Source organism: Poecilia latipinna, unplaced genomic scaffold, assembly GCF_001443285.1.
Source record: "Poecilia latipinna isolate Pla-1442-1.1 unplaced genomic scaffold, P_latipinna-1.0 Scaffold313, whole genome shotgun sequence".
NCBI classification, from domain to species: Eukaryota; Metazoa; Chordata; class Actinopteri; order Cyprinodontiformes; family Poeciliidae; genus Poecilia; species Poecilia latipinna.
In genome coordinates this window covers 88971-104436 of record NW_015112929.1, presented here as the reverse complement: position 1 = coordinate 104436, position 15466 = coordinate 88971, and the positions used below count along the sequence as shown (strand labels likewise).

General features: G+C 39.0%; 1 protein-coding gene across 2 annotated transcripts in view; it reads left to right on the top strand.

The window, feature by feature from the left end:
• Positions 1–15466, top strand: part of ncanb (neurocan b) — a 174756-nt gene that overhangs the window by 115116 nt on the left and 44174 nt on the right. For both annotated transcript variants that reach the window (XM_015034813.1, XM_015034814.1), the window contains exon 10: positions 4663–4779. In XM_015034813.1, the coding sequence (XP_014890299.1) occupies positions 4663–4779 (117 nt within the window). The remainder of the gene's footprint in view (positions 1–4662; positions 4780–15466) is intronic.

Here is a 15466-nt window from a genome sequence, read left to right as displayed (position 1 = left end):
GCATCTCCCTATCCCATTTCCCCTCTTTCATGCTCTTTTAATCTGTTTTTCTTTTGCATATTAAAGTTTTGCTCAATCATCCCTCATTAAACAGCAAAAGGTATTGGGAAACTAAAAAAAAAAAGAAAACGTACTAATATAAATATTTGAACACAAAACCAGCCGCGAGAGTTTGTGTATTCAAGGTAAGCATTTTCTTCGTGGTAAGATGTTGCTTTCGTCACACGATCGATTCCTGGAGTTTCACCACGGAGCCTGCAGGCTGTTCTTCGTGGACAGATGGTGATGAACACAGCCCCATTTGGGTGTAATAAGTCGTTACTAATTGTCTGCAGATTGGATCAATGTCCTGTTCTGTTGCAGCTCGGCTCACTGTGTCACCACAGACAGCGCGACCGCCATATTTCACTTCTCGCAGATAGCTGCTAGAGGACAAGTCCTTTTAAAGTCATTATTAAGGCAATTTCGCTAGGACCAATTTAATTAGGCTGAGAAATGGTTTCTTTCAAAGGGGAAATTGAACCAATAGGAGGACGCTTTCAGAGCCGTAAGAACATGCTCAGCCTCAGAGGAGTAAATACAAACCATCAAAATGTTCTCAAAACCCAAACAGCTTCGAATGACTGATGATTTTTTTTTTTTTTTTTTTAGCAGCGGTAAAAAAAAAAAAGTGCTGTGTGTTGCATTAATGGAGATTGCAGCAGGAGCTGCAGCTACTTTATCACCCACTATGGAATGACTGACAGCAGAAACGGCCGTGAGGAGCTCACGTCTGCGGCTCCTGAGACCTTACTTACTATGACAGCTTGATGAACTGGTGCTCAGCTGTCAGCTATACTCTATGTGTACCACCACCACCACAGTTTTTTTACTTGGAGGACACATGTGTCTGTCTCAGCGGTCACATTCCTGCTGTTTGAGGTGTTATACTAATGCTGCGTGCAGGGATTCGCAGACGAAAGAATAACGTTGTCAGTACGCTGCCTACTACCCTTCGAAACAATCTGCAGGAGATTTGCATTTTGGAAGGACAAAGGCAAGACTATTCTTAGCACTTGAACAACTTCTTCTTTTTTTTTTTTTACACTACAATCTTGGGCTTCTGTGTGTTGCATAAATGAAATACATTGTGGTATATGGTTCCAGTGTGAAACAGTGAATATCTTTGCAAGGTTTTAACTGTCCAGCTATACCATCACAAGTCATTTAACCCCATGCAACTGTTGTCACAAATCAGCCTTAAGGTATTAAGCTACACAACAGCAGTGATGCATACATACCACCAATGCACATACATACGTTACATTGTAGTAGAAGAAGTTTTCCACCATGTAGCAGTCAGAGCTTTGCCAAATTATGTCCGTTTTTCCTATTTGCATACAAAATGCAACATATATTTCAACTGTGTATGCTTGATTAACGTTAATATAGACCTAACTCATAATATTAATGAAAATCCCAGGTTTTTATAGATGTAAATAAATGCCGGCAATGCGGGGCGATGACTGTGAACATTGTAGAACTGTGCAGATTTACATCTCGGTAAAAGCAACATGAAAAGAAACTGTGATTTTTTTATTTTTTATTTTTTTTGGTCCAAACAGATGAAACAGGAAAAATAAATACTAAGTCCTGACAACTGACAACTTCTTTGTTTTCAAATTAGCTTTTTTGTTGTTTTTGTTGAATATTTTCATCTAAAGTGAAAGACTACAAATCAAATGAATATGGGGTTATTGTAGAACTTAGTAAAGTCAAACCGATGTCTGCGAAACACCTTCGTACGTCTCTTTATGTTGGGTTTGTACATTTCATAAGATCTCGCTATCCTTCATGATCCAGGATTATAGAATACTGTAGTTTACATAATTGTAGTCTAGCAGACTTCAGATGAGCATTCGAAACCTTCATCTCAGTAATTATAATGCTGATGTTTGGATTATTGAGATAAATAGGATTTTGAAGGAAGTAGTTTTACTAAATGTTTAGACGAACCAAAGAAGTCCCAAAGATTAAGTCTTAGTTGACTGCAACGTGTGGCTCTTTGGACCTTCCATAGTGGCTCTTAATAACTTCGGTGAAAAATACCAAAGATTCATTTCATGGTTTTAAACAGTTTTTTTCCGTTTTTATTTTAATAAAATACCTGCAATGAAATCTCCTAACAGAATGGCACTAACAGTACCAATTATATTTTTATATTTGTTCTTCTTCTCATTAGGTTAGAAACTATGTCTTTCCCCCCCCCACAGATAGCAACATCCCATAGAAGACAATGTATCCAACATGTTTTACAAAAGTTTTCTGTTTTTATTTATTTTAAGCCTAAACAGAGACATTTTTTTTCTTTTTTTTTTTTTTGGTGGGAAGAGTTTAATTCATGTTCTGTTCAGTGAATATTTCTGAAACTTTACCGTTTATTTCCCCTGTTTCAGCGTTTCCAGGATTTACCCATAACTTCCCCTCTGTGCCTCAGCTCCCTGTTCTGCCTCAGCTGTTGCTCATCCGCTAATCTGACTCATTTGTTTTACATTCCAGTAACGACATCCCCAAAATTGAAACCTCTCCGTTCACTCGCTTTTGATTTAGATCTCCCTGTTGCCTCAGTCTGTGCTGACCTTTACGTCTTCTCATTCCCATTCATGCACCTTGTTTTTTTTTTGTTTTTCTTAAAGTCATTTATCTTTATTACTCAACTGCACCATGATTCTGCCTGCCTCCTCCTTCCACTTGGGTCGTACACTTTGCAAAAATGCATCGGGTTTCTAAGCTTACGTGTTCTTTATCGCGTTATGTAATATCTAATTATCCCCTAATTAAAAAGTGGACACTTGCACAAGCTTTATTCTAATTTGTTCCACAAATGTTTTATTTGTTTTCTGTGCTTTTTTGCTGGTATTTTTAAACTGAGAAATTGAGAAAGTACATTCTTAGAAATTATATTTAGTGATGTTATCTTAGGATGATTATTTTAAAAGCTAATTTTGTCATCATACCAACTTAGTAATTAACTTGACATGGCAAAGCTATAAATCTTGAGATAATTAGTGTATCCTGGCAAATACACTTACAGTAACCTGATTCTTTTTCTGTTTCTAATGAGAACTGAACTTTTTCAAAGTGACTCTTGGGCATGTAGCATTTCACCAAATCACAGGCTCCATGGAGGGGAAGACAAACTTCAACACAAAAGAATCGTAGTGTGTTGAGAATGTCCAGATCTACTTTCCTTTCATAATTGAACTCCTCCCAGAACACAACATTCCCATAGTGTTGACAGTGGCAGCAGCATGCTGTGGGAACTATGCTCTTGAATTGTTGGATGAAGACGAATGGAGCTAAGTTTTGATCAGGACTGTAAGAAAAGTGGTTTGGAGACTGCTGCATAAAGTTTAACACCAGGGTGAAGTTTTCACAGGACAAGAACTTTAAACATGAAACCAGAGCTGCCGTAGCTGCTTAGATTAAATCACAGTCATGTTAGAATGTCCCAGTCAAAGTCCAAACCTAAACCCTCTTCAGAATCTAAAGATTTTAATAGCGGTTCACTGAAACTTTCCAATGCGACTGAATTTCGAGTTGTTTTGCAATGAAGAATGGGTAAAAGCCTCCGTTTCTAGATTGCTTTGCCGGCCACAAAGAACTAATGCTGGCTCCACTGTGTGAAGCTGTATGCATCATTTCCCTCACATAAAATCAAAAGAAAATACAGAAAAGTTTGTGGAATACAACGTACGTGTTGTTTTTGTCTTATAGCCCCGTAGTTACGGTTAGACATGTACGTATCTTGATATGCACTCGCTTATCTTTGCACACGTCTGCATGAATAAACAAGCTCACACCTAATTGAGGGCATTTCCGTACTTCCACATGTATTGCACTCTGTGCTCCGCTCTGCGTCCCCCATGCTCATACATCATTAAGTGAGTCTGGGTGTTATTACGGAAAAAGAACGCTGTATATTAGATGGCTTGACAGATTGTGTCAGGGCCGTGCAATCCTATCAGGACTAGAAATTAGAAAGACACTTAATCTACCTAGTGCCTAACAGTCTCTCTTTTTGCACACATAATAGTAGGAAACTCTGTGATAATCACTCTTTGCTCTAACTGTCCTTGTTGTAGTCTCCTTCTCTCTCTCTCTCTGTCAGTCCCCTTCTAAAATTTAAGAGCAGTGATTATAACTTAATCCTCTCAATCTCCAGCATTTATCCGCCAAAGCATTTGCCATGAAGAGAACACGGAGCAATTGCCAGCAACCTAAAATGAGTGTATTGCACTTGGTGCACAATGGCAATATATATAGAATATAAATGGATTTCTGCGCCACTTATGAGCAACTAATTAATTTGGACGTGAACTCACTGGGAGTGCTTGAGTTGCGAGAGAAAAGAACAACAGGAAAGAGGGGGAACTCTTTCGAACAGATATGATCTTTCACCTTGTGTAAAGAAAGAGAGGCGAGGACAAATCAACGTTCTGTCAGCCCACTCTGCTGCTCCATCTCTATTAGACAGCCTGGGCCGTCTGTCAGACAATGACTTGCTGCTGCTCATGTTCCAGCTAATTAAGGAACATTTGTAATTCTTTTTCTTAAAAAAAATAAATAAATAAATAACTTGAAGTTAACCTTCCTATACCTTCTGTCCATCTCTTTGTACAGTGGAGAGTAACCCGTGTCAGACCAGCCCCTGTCTCCATGGCGGGAGCTGCCTGGAGGAAGGCGACAGCTACAGCTGCTACTGCCCTCAGGGCTACTCTGGAGAGAACTGCGAGATCGGTAAGTCTGGGCCAGGTGAAGCCAGAGTGCAGACACCTCATAGAAACAACGGCCGCCATATGCTGAGGCTAACATCTGTACTCAGCCGTGCAGCGGATTCGTGAGGAAAAATGCCAGCTTCTCTCTGCTGGCTTTGTTTCCAGTCTGTGCCTGGAACTCTGGATCCAATCTCAGAGAGGCGACTGGTACGCTGGCAGGTCCAGGGGTTTTGGGCCAGGCTCCCTGATTGAAAGCGAAAAGGGAATATCCATATGCTGGAAGCCAGTCGCGTGTGACAGAGACTTTTGGTGGTGTAGATGCTCAACTGTGTGTGCGATTATTTCTGCACGAATGTGTGTGTTTTCACCTTCTGCCCCGTGAGAAGTAGGCAGCTCATCTTTCCACTCAACTGTGAGATGGGAGAGTGTGGCTGGCAGAAAATGACGGTGCAGTGATTTAGGTGTATGAGCCTTTCTGTCCGTGTGTGTGTGTGTGTGTGTGTGTGACAGAGGCATGCAAGGACAGACTGTCCACAGAGGAGCTGTGAGCTCAGCGAGGGGTGGAGTAGCTGATTAAAGTGCAGTGGCAGCAGGCAGCACAAACTGCTGCAATGGCAAGACAGAAAACAACAAAAGAAAGAATAAGAAAATCTGTGAAAGAGGATTTGGAAGAATCACCAACAGCATCTCGACTGAAATTAAGTTGTCTCTTAAACAAGTCAGTTCATTATAGCATTTGGATGAAGTGTAAACGTGCGTTGTCGCTGATTTCCAACCAGCAGCTATGACCTGCCGGCACTTTTTCAGCTGTTTCTGATTGCTCTTTAAGAACTACTGAGTACAATAGGAAGACGTGCAGCACATTGAAAACGTGGCGAATGGCCTCCGAAGGACTCCGAAGTGTGTTGTGCTGCCGTCAGTGGTCCATATACCCATTCAAACACTGATTTAGGTAAGCTACATTGTAAGCGACTGACGGAAGCGAAACTGTCATACAGTCACTGCAACTGGATCCTCTGACCATCACCAGAGGACGGGCAGAGCGGCAGCTCAATCTGGCAACTCATCGATATCGTCAAAAACATTTATTTTATAGCCTTCATGTCAAAAGTAGTCAACAATTATTTATTAGTAATTTTGTTGCATTCTATCCATTGTTCACTTGTCCTCGGATGATTGTTGGGAGTGGAGATTATTTCTGGTTGCTACGTTTAGCGTGGTTAGCATTACAGAAATATTAGTTTCCGTATTTCCAAGGAAGGAATTTCTTACCCCAAGTCAAATAGTTAAAAAAAAAAATCCATCGATAGAGATTAAAGCTGTTACTTTCTCTCTCTCTCTCTCTCTCACTTTCTCTTTCTCTTTGTCAAGCATTTCTTCTGTAAATCTTAAAGAAAAAAAAAAAACGTGACATTTCACTTTATTACAATGAAGACACGCTTAACCACGTCAGAGGAGAGCCTTCATTAGTCAGCTTTGGTATTTTACTCGGGTCAGTCAAATATTATATGACACCAGATTCTTCTTACACGGGAGCTTGACTTGACTTGTGAGGTCATTTCATTCATCACACACAATTCAGGAAAAGTCAGAGAACAAAATTCTGAGAGGCTTGGATATAAAGAGCAGTAAATTATATGGCATGTTGGACCCAGTCAGCTTAAGGCAAGCTCAAGTGCATTTCCCAATGATTTGTTTGGATATTAGCTTATCCAAGCTAATGTGAAGTATCTTGTTCCTGAAATTTGCTTGGTTTGGGTCATAATGATTCGCTTGATGGTCAGGTCACGCTTTGGCTTCTATGGTGCATTTCATAAACCTACAGAAAGCAAACTGTAGAAAAAAGCAAACAAGAATGCATGATATAAAGTTTTGTTCATCTGCTTACTGTAATCTAAATGGAGGAGTTGGCAGCTTCCCCTGTTGAGCGTAGAAAGAAAGAAAGAAAGAAATTGTCCTTAAAATTCTCTACCTTATGTCAGCCACTCAATGGAGGAATTTAATTTCGCCCACTGTTTAGCCGTATCTCGTCGCCATACGTTAGAGTCAAAGCGTATGAGATCAGTAAATTGACAGCTTTTTGGTTCAGCTCTTTCCTTAAATTGCAGCATTTACTCCATCATTGTAGATGAGGCCCCCATCCATCCATGTCCTGCTCCGTCCAGCTGCTTATAAATTAGAGTCTTGAACTCGTTGCTCAAGGCTGAGACTGACCCGTGACCTGGACAGAGGAGTTCACCCTCATAACCTTTTGCAGTAGTTTTCTTCTTTATTTTAACCCTTCATTTTCTGCACTACTGTACAGTTTTTGTTTGTGTCTGTGCTACTTTTGATTATCTCAACTGTTCATGGATCAGTCCATTACTCTGTGTATGTCTATCTATCTGTTGTATCCGCTCACTCGGGTTTGCTGAGGGGGTGGGGGTCTGGTACCTATCTCAAGTAATCAATGGGCAAGAGGTCAGAACACCCTGGACAGGTCAGCAGTCTCACCAGCAACTAAAAGCATTTCAGGCCGGAGCGATCGTTAAATCCATTTGGGGTGTCAAGTCTGCATATCGTTGATGCTCTTAATGCCTTTTGTGAGATTTTTTTTCCAAACCGTGGGTTTTAAAATGAGAGTGTGAAGCATTAATTTCTTCAGGGAAAATATACTGCTCAAAAAAATAAAGGGAACGTGATTTTTGTGTGATTTTGTTGTCAGCACATTCAACTTTGTACAGAACAAAGTATTCAATGAGAATATTTCATTCATTCAGATCTAGGATGTGTTATTTGAGTGTTCCCTTTATTTTTTTGAGCAGTGTATTTCACATCCATTCCTTTTTTTTTTAATGTCTTTGCAAGATGCTGTGTTGTTGTTGTTTTTTCCTCAGACTTGTTTTTCCAGAGGTTCGCAGACCTTTGTTTCGTTCCTTTGTTTCAGTAATTATTAAGTAATTGCTAAAGCAAATAATTATTTGCAGTAAACCTACAGGGTGTTTCAGGTTTAACATTCCACAGAGGATCTTGATGTTGATGCACAGCCTTGTTCCAGCTTTTATTGATGCAAAGTTGTTGCAAACAGCACTCAATTTGGCACATCGATTGTGGCTCCTGGGGAAATAACTGTGGGTTGAACTGCTTAAAAAATATGGATTGCTTACAGGAACCACACTATGCTAGATATGGATATTGAAGAAACTCCAGTTTAATGTTTTTGCCCTTAGTTCAGTCTCAGTTTATCCTTTTACATTTCTTAAATTAAGCCCTAAGAGTTAAGAGTTCAAGGTTATCCTACTGCTTATTCCTCAATGCCTTTATGTTGGAGCTCCGTAAACCTCATTGATTCACACAGACACAACACTGTGAGCGAGCTGCGGCTTTGGGAGTCACTACTCAAAAAAGGTCAAAGGTTAGATGAATAAGGTCAAGAAGGGCATATTTTCCTTAGGCTGATTATCAGTAACCGTTAAAGACCTGACAAAAGAAACCCCCTCATTATTCACTTGGAGATCAATCAGCCATGGGATTGATCACTTTTAAAGTTAAAAGCATGTTTTACTTACACACACAGGCTTTTATAATGGCTTGCTTTTGTCTAGATTTTTTGAATGTTTTATTAGGTTTAAAAGAATTGCAGCAGTTTTCCACAGGAACCTGAAGTAAATGCTGACATTTATATCAGGGCAGAGATATATGAAAGTCCATTAATACTATAATTTTCTATTAATTGATTACTTCCACGTCCTTCTCCCTGGGGATATTTTTTTTCTGGAGTTTAACTGCACTGTATTTTTAAAGTGTTTTCATGTTGATTAATCAGTGTAAGAGGTGTGCAGTTGATGGTTTTTATGGCCGAAATGGTTAATTTCCTCAATCAGCAAATGGTTCAGTTTGCTTTTGCCAGTGCAACGAAACGCTGCCCTGAGCATGGCGGTGCTCGTTGTAGCGCTCAGGGTCTCCTAACCCAAAATGTATTCAAACCAATACAGAACTCACTATAACATCTGTGGTAGGCAAAAGAAAATACATTTTAAGCCAATATTGCACTTGAAAACCCCATATTTTGCCCCCAAAACATGGGCAAAGATTGTACATTGATATAACAGGTAACATTACTTTGGCACAGCTTTGTGGTTCTGCCACTTCTCTGGCTGCTATGAAAAGGATCTCAAAAAATTCCTTTCAAAAAAAACCCCCCCCCCCCCCGCATTGTGGTTTTATCGACAGTTTTCTCACCTGAGGAGACACGCACACCTCCAAATCGCATAAACAGGCAGGTTACTTGGATACCAAGTGATGTTGTCGATACCAGTTCTTCAGGCTGCAACTCAAAAGCTAAATTTATTTAGTATATTGTCAAAGATCAGACCTGGATATCATTTTCAGCAGTGAGAGTAGCACATTTTAAGGTAATTGTGGTATAACACAGAAAATCATCTCATCATGATCAGTAAAAAAAACAAAAAACTAAAAACACCAGATTTCAGATTTCCGCTTATATTTCCTTCTGACTGTAATTTAAAGGTCTTTTACAATTACAGGTGCAACAAGCTAAAAAAAAATTGTATGAAATTTCAAGTTGCACTGTGCTCTGTATCTATACAAATAACTACCTTGCATGCACCCTCTGATAGGTGGATTAAAATGCTTTGCTTCCTCCTGCAAAGAGGCTGAAATCAGTTTAGGAGGAAAAGAAACCTGTATTTATAGGGAAACGCAGGTTTCGCTGTAAATGGTTTATTAGAAGCCACACATGTGATTCTCATGGCGATTATATAGTAACAGGAAGCAACAGGATGGTCAAGGAAGCAGCAGAAAACAATACGCACCTATCTAGAGTGCTGATTGGTCATGATTGCTTTCACACTGAAATAAGGTTTTCTAAATTTGCTGCAATCCAGAGACACTTGAACTTGTCAATGAGATGCAGTGGGACATTAGGTGGTCCTAATTTTGTGTAGAAAGATAAAAAATATTTAATTGAGATAAATGGATTATGGCCTGCCATGTGGTTATAATTCATGAAGTGCAGTATACACCATCTTTCTGTCTGATAAATCCTTTCTTTTTTTTTTTTTTACTTAAACCGCCAGTGGCTGTCAGTCAAGACACAAGCAATATTAATCTAAAGTTCTGCATTTTTTTCAGAATCCCTCTGATGATAAACTGTAGATCCTGCAGCTGCATATAAATGATTAGTGAGTCAAGTCACAGCTTGGCAGCTTTATGGCTCTGTGTTATTGTGACAACAATACATTCTATTGTTCCTCTAGCATGAATATTTGTTTAGAATTGCATGACATGCAGACAGCAGATTTCATCCCGATGACTAAGAAAAAAAAGGTAAAAAAAAAATAAAAATAAAATTGTCTTTTTTTATGACATCTGACAAAAACAACCTAAAGTTTTATACTAAAGGAGTTAATGCCCATCATTTCTCATGCCACACCAACAGTGATGGCTTATTTCTTCTGTCTGCTTCATTTTTCAAAAAGGAAATGCAAACAAGTGCATTACACTGGATCTTTCCGCATGTTTTGCCTCCGTTTATGAATATTCTAAATGTTTCATTCAGAAACGGTTGCTGCATGATTTTTAGTCAGTTTAAAAATAATACGGTAATGAGCCACGCTTACTATGTTGTGACAATAACGATTCTGTAGCTTTAAAACGATTCTCCAGCAAATGCATCTGTTGTGGAAGTATAAAAGCAGACTGACCAAGGAGAGTCTAAACTAAAATCCAGTCATGCTTTTGTTCTGCATGCGATTGCAGCTTAAATTCAGGCTTTTGTGTTTACATTGCAACGCTGTTTACAGTTATCAGTTTGTCACTAAAGGCGGTTTTCTGTGCAGTTTATCCTTTCCTGTTCTGATAGAAGATTAATTCATTCTGACACAAACACTAAAAGTAATATACAGTCATATTCAATGAATTATAATATTAGTGAAAAGTTAATGTGCTTCAGTAACTCAGCTGTCAAAAAAACATAGACTGATGTAATAAAGCTTTTATTTCTGTTAATGGTGACTATTTCTGGCTAATGACATGGCATTTAAGATTTTAATATTTAAAAAAAAATATGCAGAAATGTGGGTTTGATGAAAAATATGTTTAATAGCAGCTTGAAGTTTGTTTTCTAAAGGCACTTTTAATCTGACAGAAGAGCCTCATCGGAAGCCATTTTCAAATTATGACTCTAGACTTGAAAGGTGTACATACATTTCACTTATATTTGCTTCTATTAATACAAAGTGAATGAAGAGAAACAAAGATGGTCATGATGTGTAGGAAAGCTACACACTGCATTTCGCAGGTTTTCATATGTTTCTTTAAAGATTTGATCTTTTAAAACATCAAAGATAACTAAAATAGGCCAAGAATTAGGAACAATACAAAAAAACAAAAAAGCAATGAAGTTCCAAGACCTTAAAAATATTTCAGATTCAAGAACCTAGAAATTGATAGGATTTCTAAGAGTTCGCCGTCTGGGTTTTTGCTTGGTCAGAAGCGCTCTGTTCCTGCTCTGTTCAAACATGGATTTCTGTGCAAAAAAAAAAGAAAAAAAAAAGAAGAAAACGTATTAACCTGTCTCATCTGTCTCTTTTTGTGGGTCAGGAAATCGCTTTGATTTTAAATGGAACACGAGTCGGGCAAATTATTTATGGTCAGCTGCTGGAAGACCTCAATCAGCCCATCTGTCCACAAGTTAAAGCGAGAGACAGAGAGCTGGAGGGGGGATAAATTCACGCAGTTACCCATTTATATTCCGCTGGATGACCAACAACATTAATAATATTAAAAACAGGTAATCGCTGCTGTTGTTTTTTTTTTTTTTTTTTTGTTTGTTTTTGGGGGGGGTTTCCAGGGCTTTCCACAACAGAATCAAAATAAATTGCTTTTAGATAAAGTGTTTGTTTTGGGTTTAAACTCAGTCTGTGGAGTGAGGTCAAGATGGTAATTGATCCTGCTACACAGAGAAAATTACTTTGGTAACTCTGTTCCTGCTTTCCATTATTCAACTCCTGCTTCCGCCACATGGAGCTTTCTCATGTGTGGAATCCCATCCAGATTTTTATTTATTTTTTTATTTCCTCATTTGAACATTGATTTAGTAAAAAGAAATAGAGGCAACTGTGAGGACGTTAAAAAAAAAAGATAATTTTTGGTAAAGTAAGTTTTAACTTCATTTTTTTTCTGAATTAGACATTGATAACTTCATTTTTGCAAAGAATTAAGTCTTCTGAATTAAAGACTCTGGGTGAGGAATTGTGAGTGATCGTCTCTGCATTCACAAACAAATTAAGAATTTTATCATCAGATGCAATTATATAATTCAAGTGGAGACATCTTTTTTAACACAAGGTGGATTGCTAAAATCAGGTTAGTAACAGTGCCTTCAGGCAGGATTCTGTTCATCTATCCCAGAAAGACGTTTAGTTTTATTTGAACATTTAATAACATTTAGCAGACGATTTAAAGGATGAAAATCAATTCTCTTAATTTCAACTCTTTGAAAGTTTTACTCACGGGAGATATTCATTTTGATGTCAATTTCGGCTAAAATAAATTTCACATCAACGTCTCCCAGCAACAATCTGCATGCATGTTCCACAGGTTTGGTTTTTCCTTGGCACAAAACTTTCTGTTTGTTTTTTTGTTTTTGTTTTTTTTTAACCCGCAACTTTGCACATTTTCTTGCCTCTCTTCCAATCCTGCTGATTAGATCTGATTTATATTTCCCACTTTTCTTTCCCCTGCCGGTTCTATATCTTTATTTTATCAATTGTCAATTTCCCGTTCCTCAATTGATTTCTCCGATCCAGTTTTCATATTTCCACCTGAGTTGCCACTTTATTTCACCCCAATGTTTTTCTTTCCTTATTTCATTTTTTTTATTCCATCTACAGCACCATCCATTTTAATTGGCACTCCTGTTAAAACCTAGCAGAAAGCCTTGCAAAGCAAAGTCGTCATTCATTGCCCAAACTGGGGGGGAGTGGGGGGAGAGACTTTGATTGGGGGACATTTTAGTCCAAAGACCTAAAGCTTTTTAAACATCTTTCCCATCCCTTCTTCCTGTGAGTGTTCCAGTACATTCCAGTGCTATTTGGCATCAGCTATGGTAAATATTGAAACTGCTCAGCACAGCAGCCATCGAGCTGAATACAAGCATGGAGCCACCTCAGCACGTCTCCAAAGTAACACATTTCATTTTCTGCCACGTTTCTTGACTCTCTTCCAACCTCTAACCTCTCCCCCTCAACACTTCTCTTTTTCTGGCTCCATTCCCTGTTTTTTTTTTTTTTCCTCCATGCACACTATTTTCCTGTGAAAGGCCAATGCAATTATTCATCGCTGTACTTATGCATAAAAGTAAACTTATCGAAGCTCCTCGACTGACTCACATATACATTCCAGTTGTACTCGCCGTACTGCAGCAGCAATATATTCTGCTGTCTCTCGTGGATCTGACCTCTGACACTTGGCACCTGTTTTGGGCTATAATACAAAAAAAATCAATATGTACCAGAGACCGTATATGAAGCTGATACATAACTCGTGTTCTAGGAGGCTATAGAAATCTCCCCTGCTACGTTTCTGCATTAACTAATCCATCCTCTGAGACAGCCTCATCTCATATCAGCTCATGTAATTCGGTCTGAAAGATTCATGAGTTCGACGCTATTAATATCGTTTCCCGGAACCGACCTCGCCAAGGCGCCTTCCACCGATCTGTGCAATGAGGTCAAAGACGGGGGAAGGGCAGGAGGTGGTTGAACGTGGTTTCTGTCGAATTGTGGTCTACTGAACATCAGTGGCGGCTGGTGAGAAAAAAAAAATTGTGGTGGAGCTGATGTTGCCCCGGGATTTCCTTTCCTACTCCAGCATAAGGTTTCAAATGATCGGTCCTGAAATTATGACATTTCTACAATAATATACCATTCTTCATACAGAAAAGTAACGCAAAGGGTTAAACTAGCCAAAAGTAAAAGATTTGTTGAGTAACTTGTGAAATAAGTGTCAACGGCTAAAACCAAATCAGATTCAAAACCGTGAAAAACTAAACTAATGCCTACGGGTTTAACTCTGAACAGACAACGAGCTAAATTCTACTAGAACGGAAGAGAATTGACTAATGACGCCGAGCAGCAGAGGCCTTCCTACCTAAAAGAACTAAATCACATTGGTGTAGGATAAAATGACCACGGCTGCAAACAAAAGAGTAACAAAGAAACACACAAAAAAAACTTAACCAGGTTCTGAGGAACAAAGCGATCCTCCTGTCAGTGAAACCTTACAGACATGAATGTTCATAGATCTGAGTCAGCAAACGGGTCTTCAGCTCCTCCTTGTACATCACCACAAAACAAAACATCATTATATCAACCAGGATGTTTGTCATAAAAGGCAACATGAGCGTCATTGTTACTAAAATAATAATAATAATAATAAAACATTTTAGCAACATTTATCCAGAGCAGCATTAGCAGTGTGCTAACCAGAGCTACATAAGCATCAAATAAATCTCTTCAACAGTCGGGACTAATTATCGGCAAACGATAGCACCTGAGGAACGGAAAAAGTAAACAACAAAAAAAGAGCAGACCAATATGTTAGCTAAAACTAATAAAAGATACAGAGGAACAGAAGATGTAACTTACTGGACATCTGGAAAATCCTCCGGCGTCGTGCAAAGTGGAGAAGTCAGATTAACAAGCTTTACCCCCAACTTTATCAAGCAATGACGCAAAGCTTTTTTTGCCATAATTCATCAAATTTTGAGCGCCCCAAAGACATAAAATTCATCGATGCTGATTGGCCAAATGCTTATCAATTTGCCATAGCAACCACAGATGATTGGTTATACTTAGTTTATTTTCTGGGGTGTGATCAGCATGCCATTCTAGCATGATTCATCCTGTTGGATGTTGTTCTAAAAGTTGGGAGAAATGTTTCTTTCTGTGAACCTGAAGTCTTCTCTTAATTAACATATTAAAATGTCAAACTTTTTTTTTTATATTTGTCTAATCAGTTGGCTGAAAAGAGCTTAATCAGATTTGCAAACCTGCTGCAAAGGGGGGGAAAAAAATCAAACGTTGGCAACACAAATGACAGGAAAATTTGAAGAGAGTGCACTGCTTACTAAATTCCCCCAACCGTGTATTGCTGTAGTTTATGTAGAAAGACGGATGAAACGGCTTTCGTTCGTTATGTCTTGGTTTTACCCTTTTTGGCACCAAATCCTCAGAGTTCCAGAGGTTGCATTCATACCCTGTTGGGGTTTTTTGGGGCCCCAGTTTTTTGACCTTCACCCTTCTGCCAAGCACCAGGCAAATGATGCATCGCTGCATGTGCAAAACCTAAAAGCTGACTTTCAGACCGCTATAGTTTCACCATAAATTTAAGAGCTATTCTCATTTCTCCCCCACGGTACTTTTGGTGAAATGTTCCAGGTCTGCCTTGCAGCCACGGCGGTGTGAGGCCGATAAAACTACAATCGACTCAGCGTGTCGAATCCAGTGAGTCATGCACGAGGCTGAATGTGACAGTAAGTGTGCAAATGACAGAAGACGTGTCTTTTGTGTGATTGATGGCTTGCAGTTTGTCACAGTTTGTCGGCAGCTGAGGGGCTCTTAACAGGCCATGATTGGCTGGCACAGCCTGCGTCCCCATGCCTCATTAATTCCTCCGTGCCCGTGGAGTCTTCAATCAGCATTAGA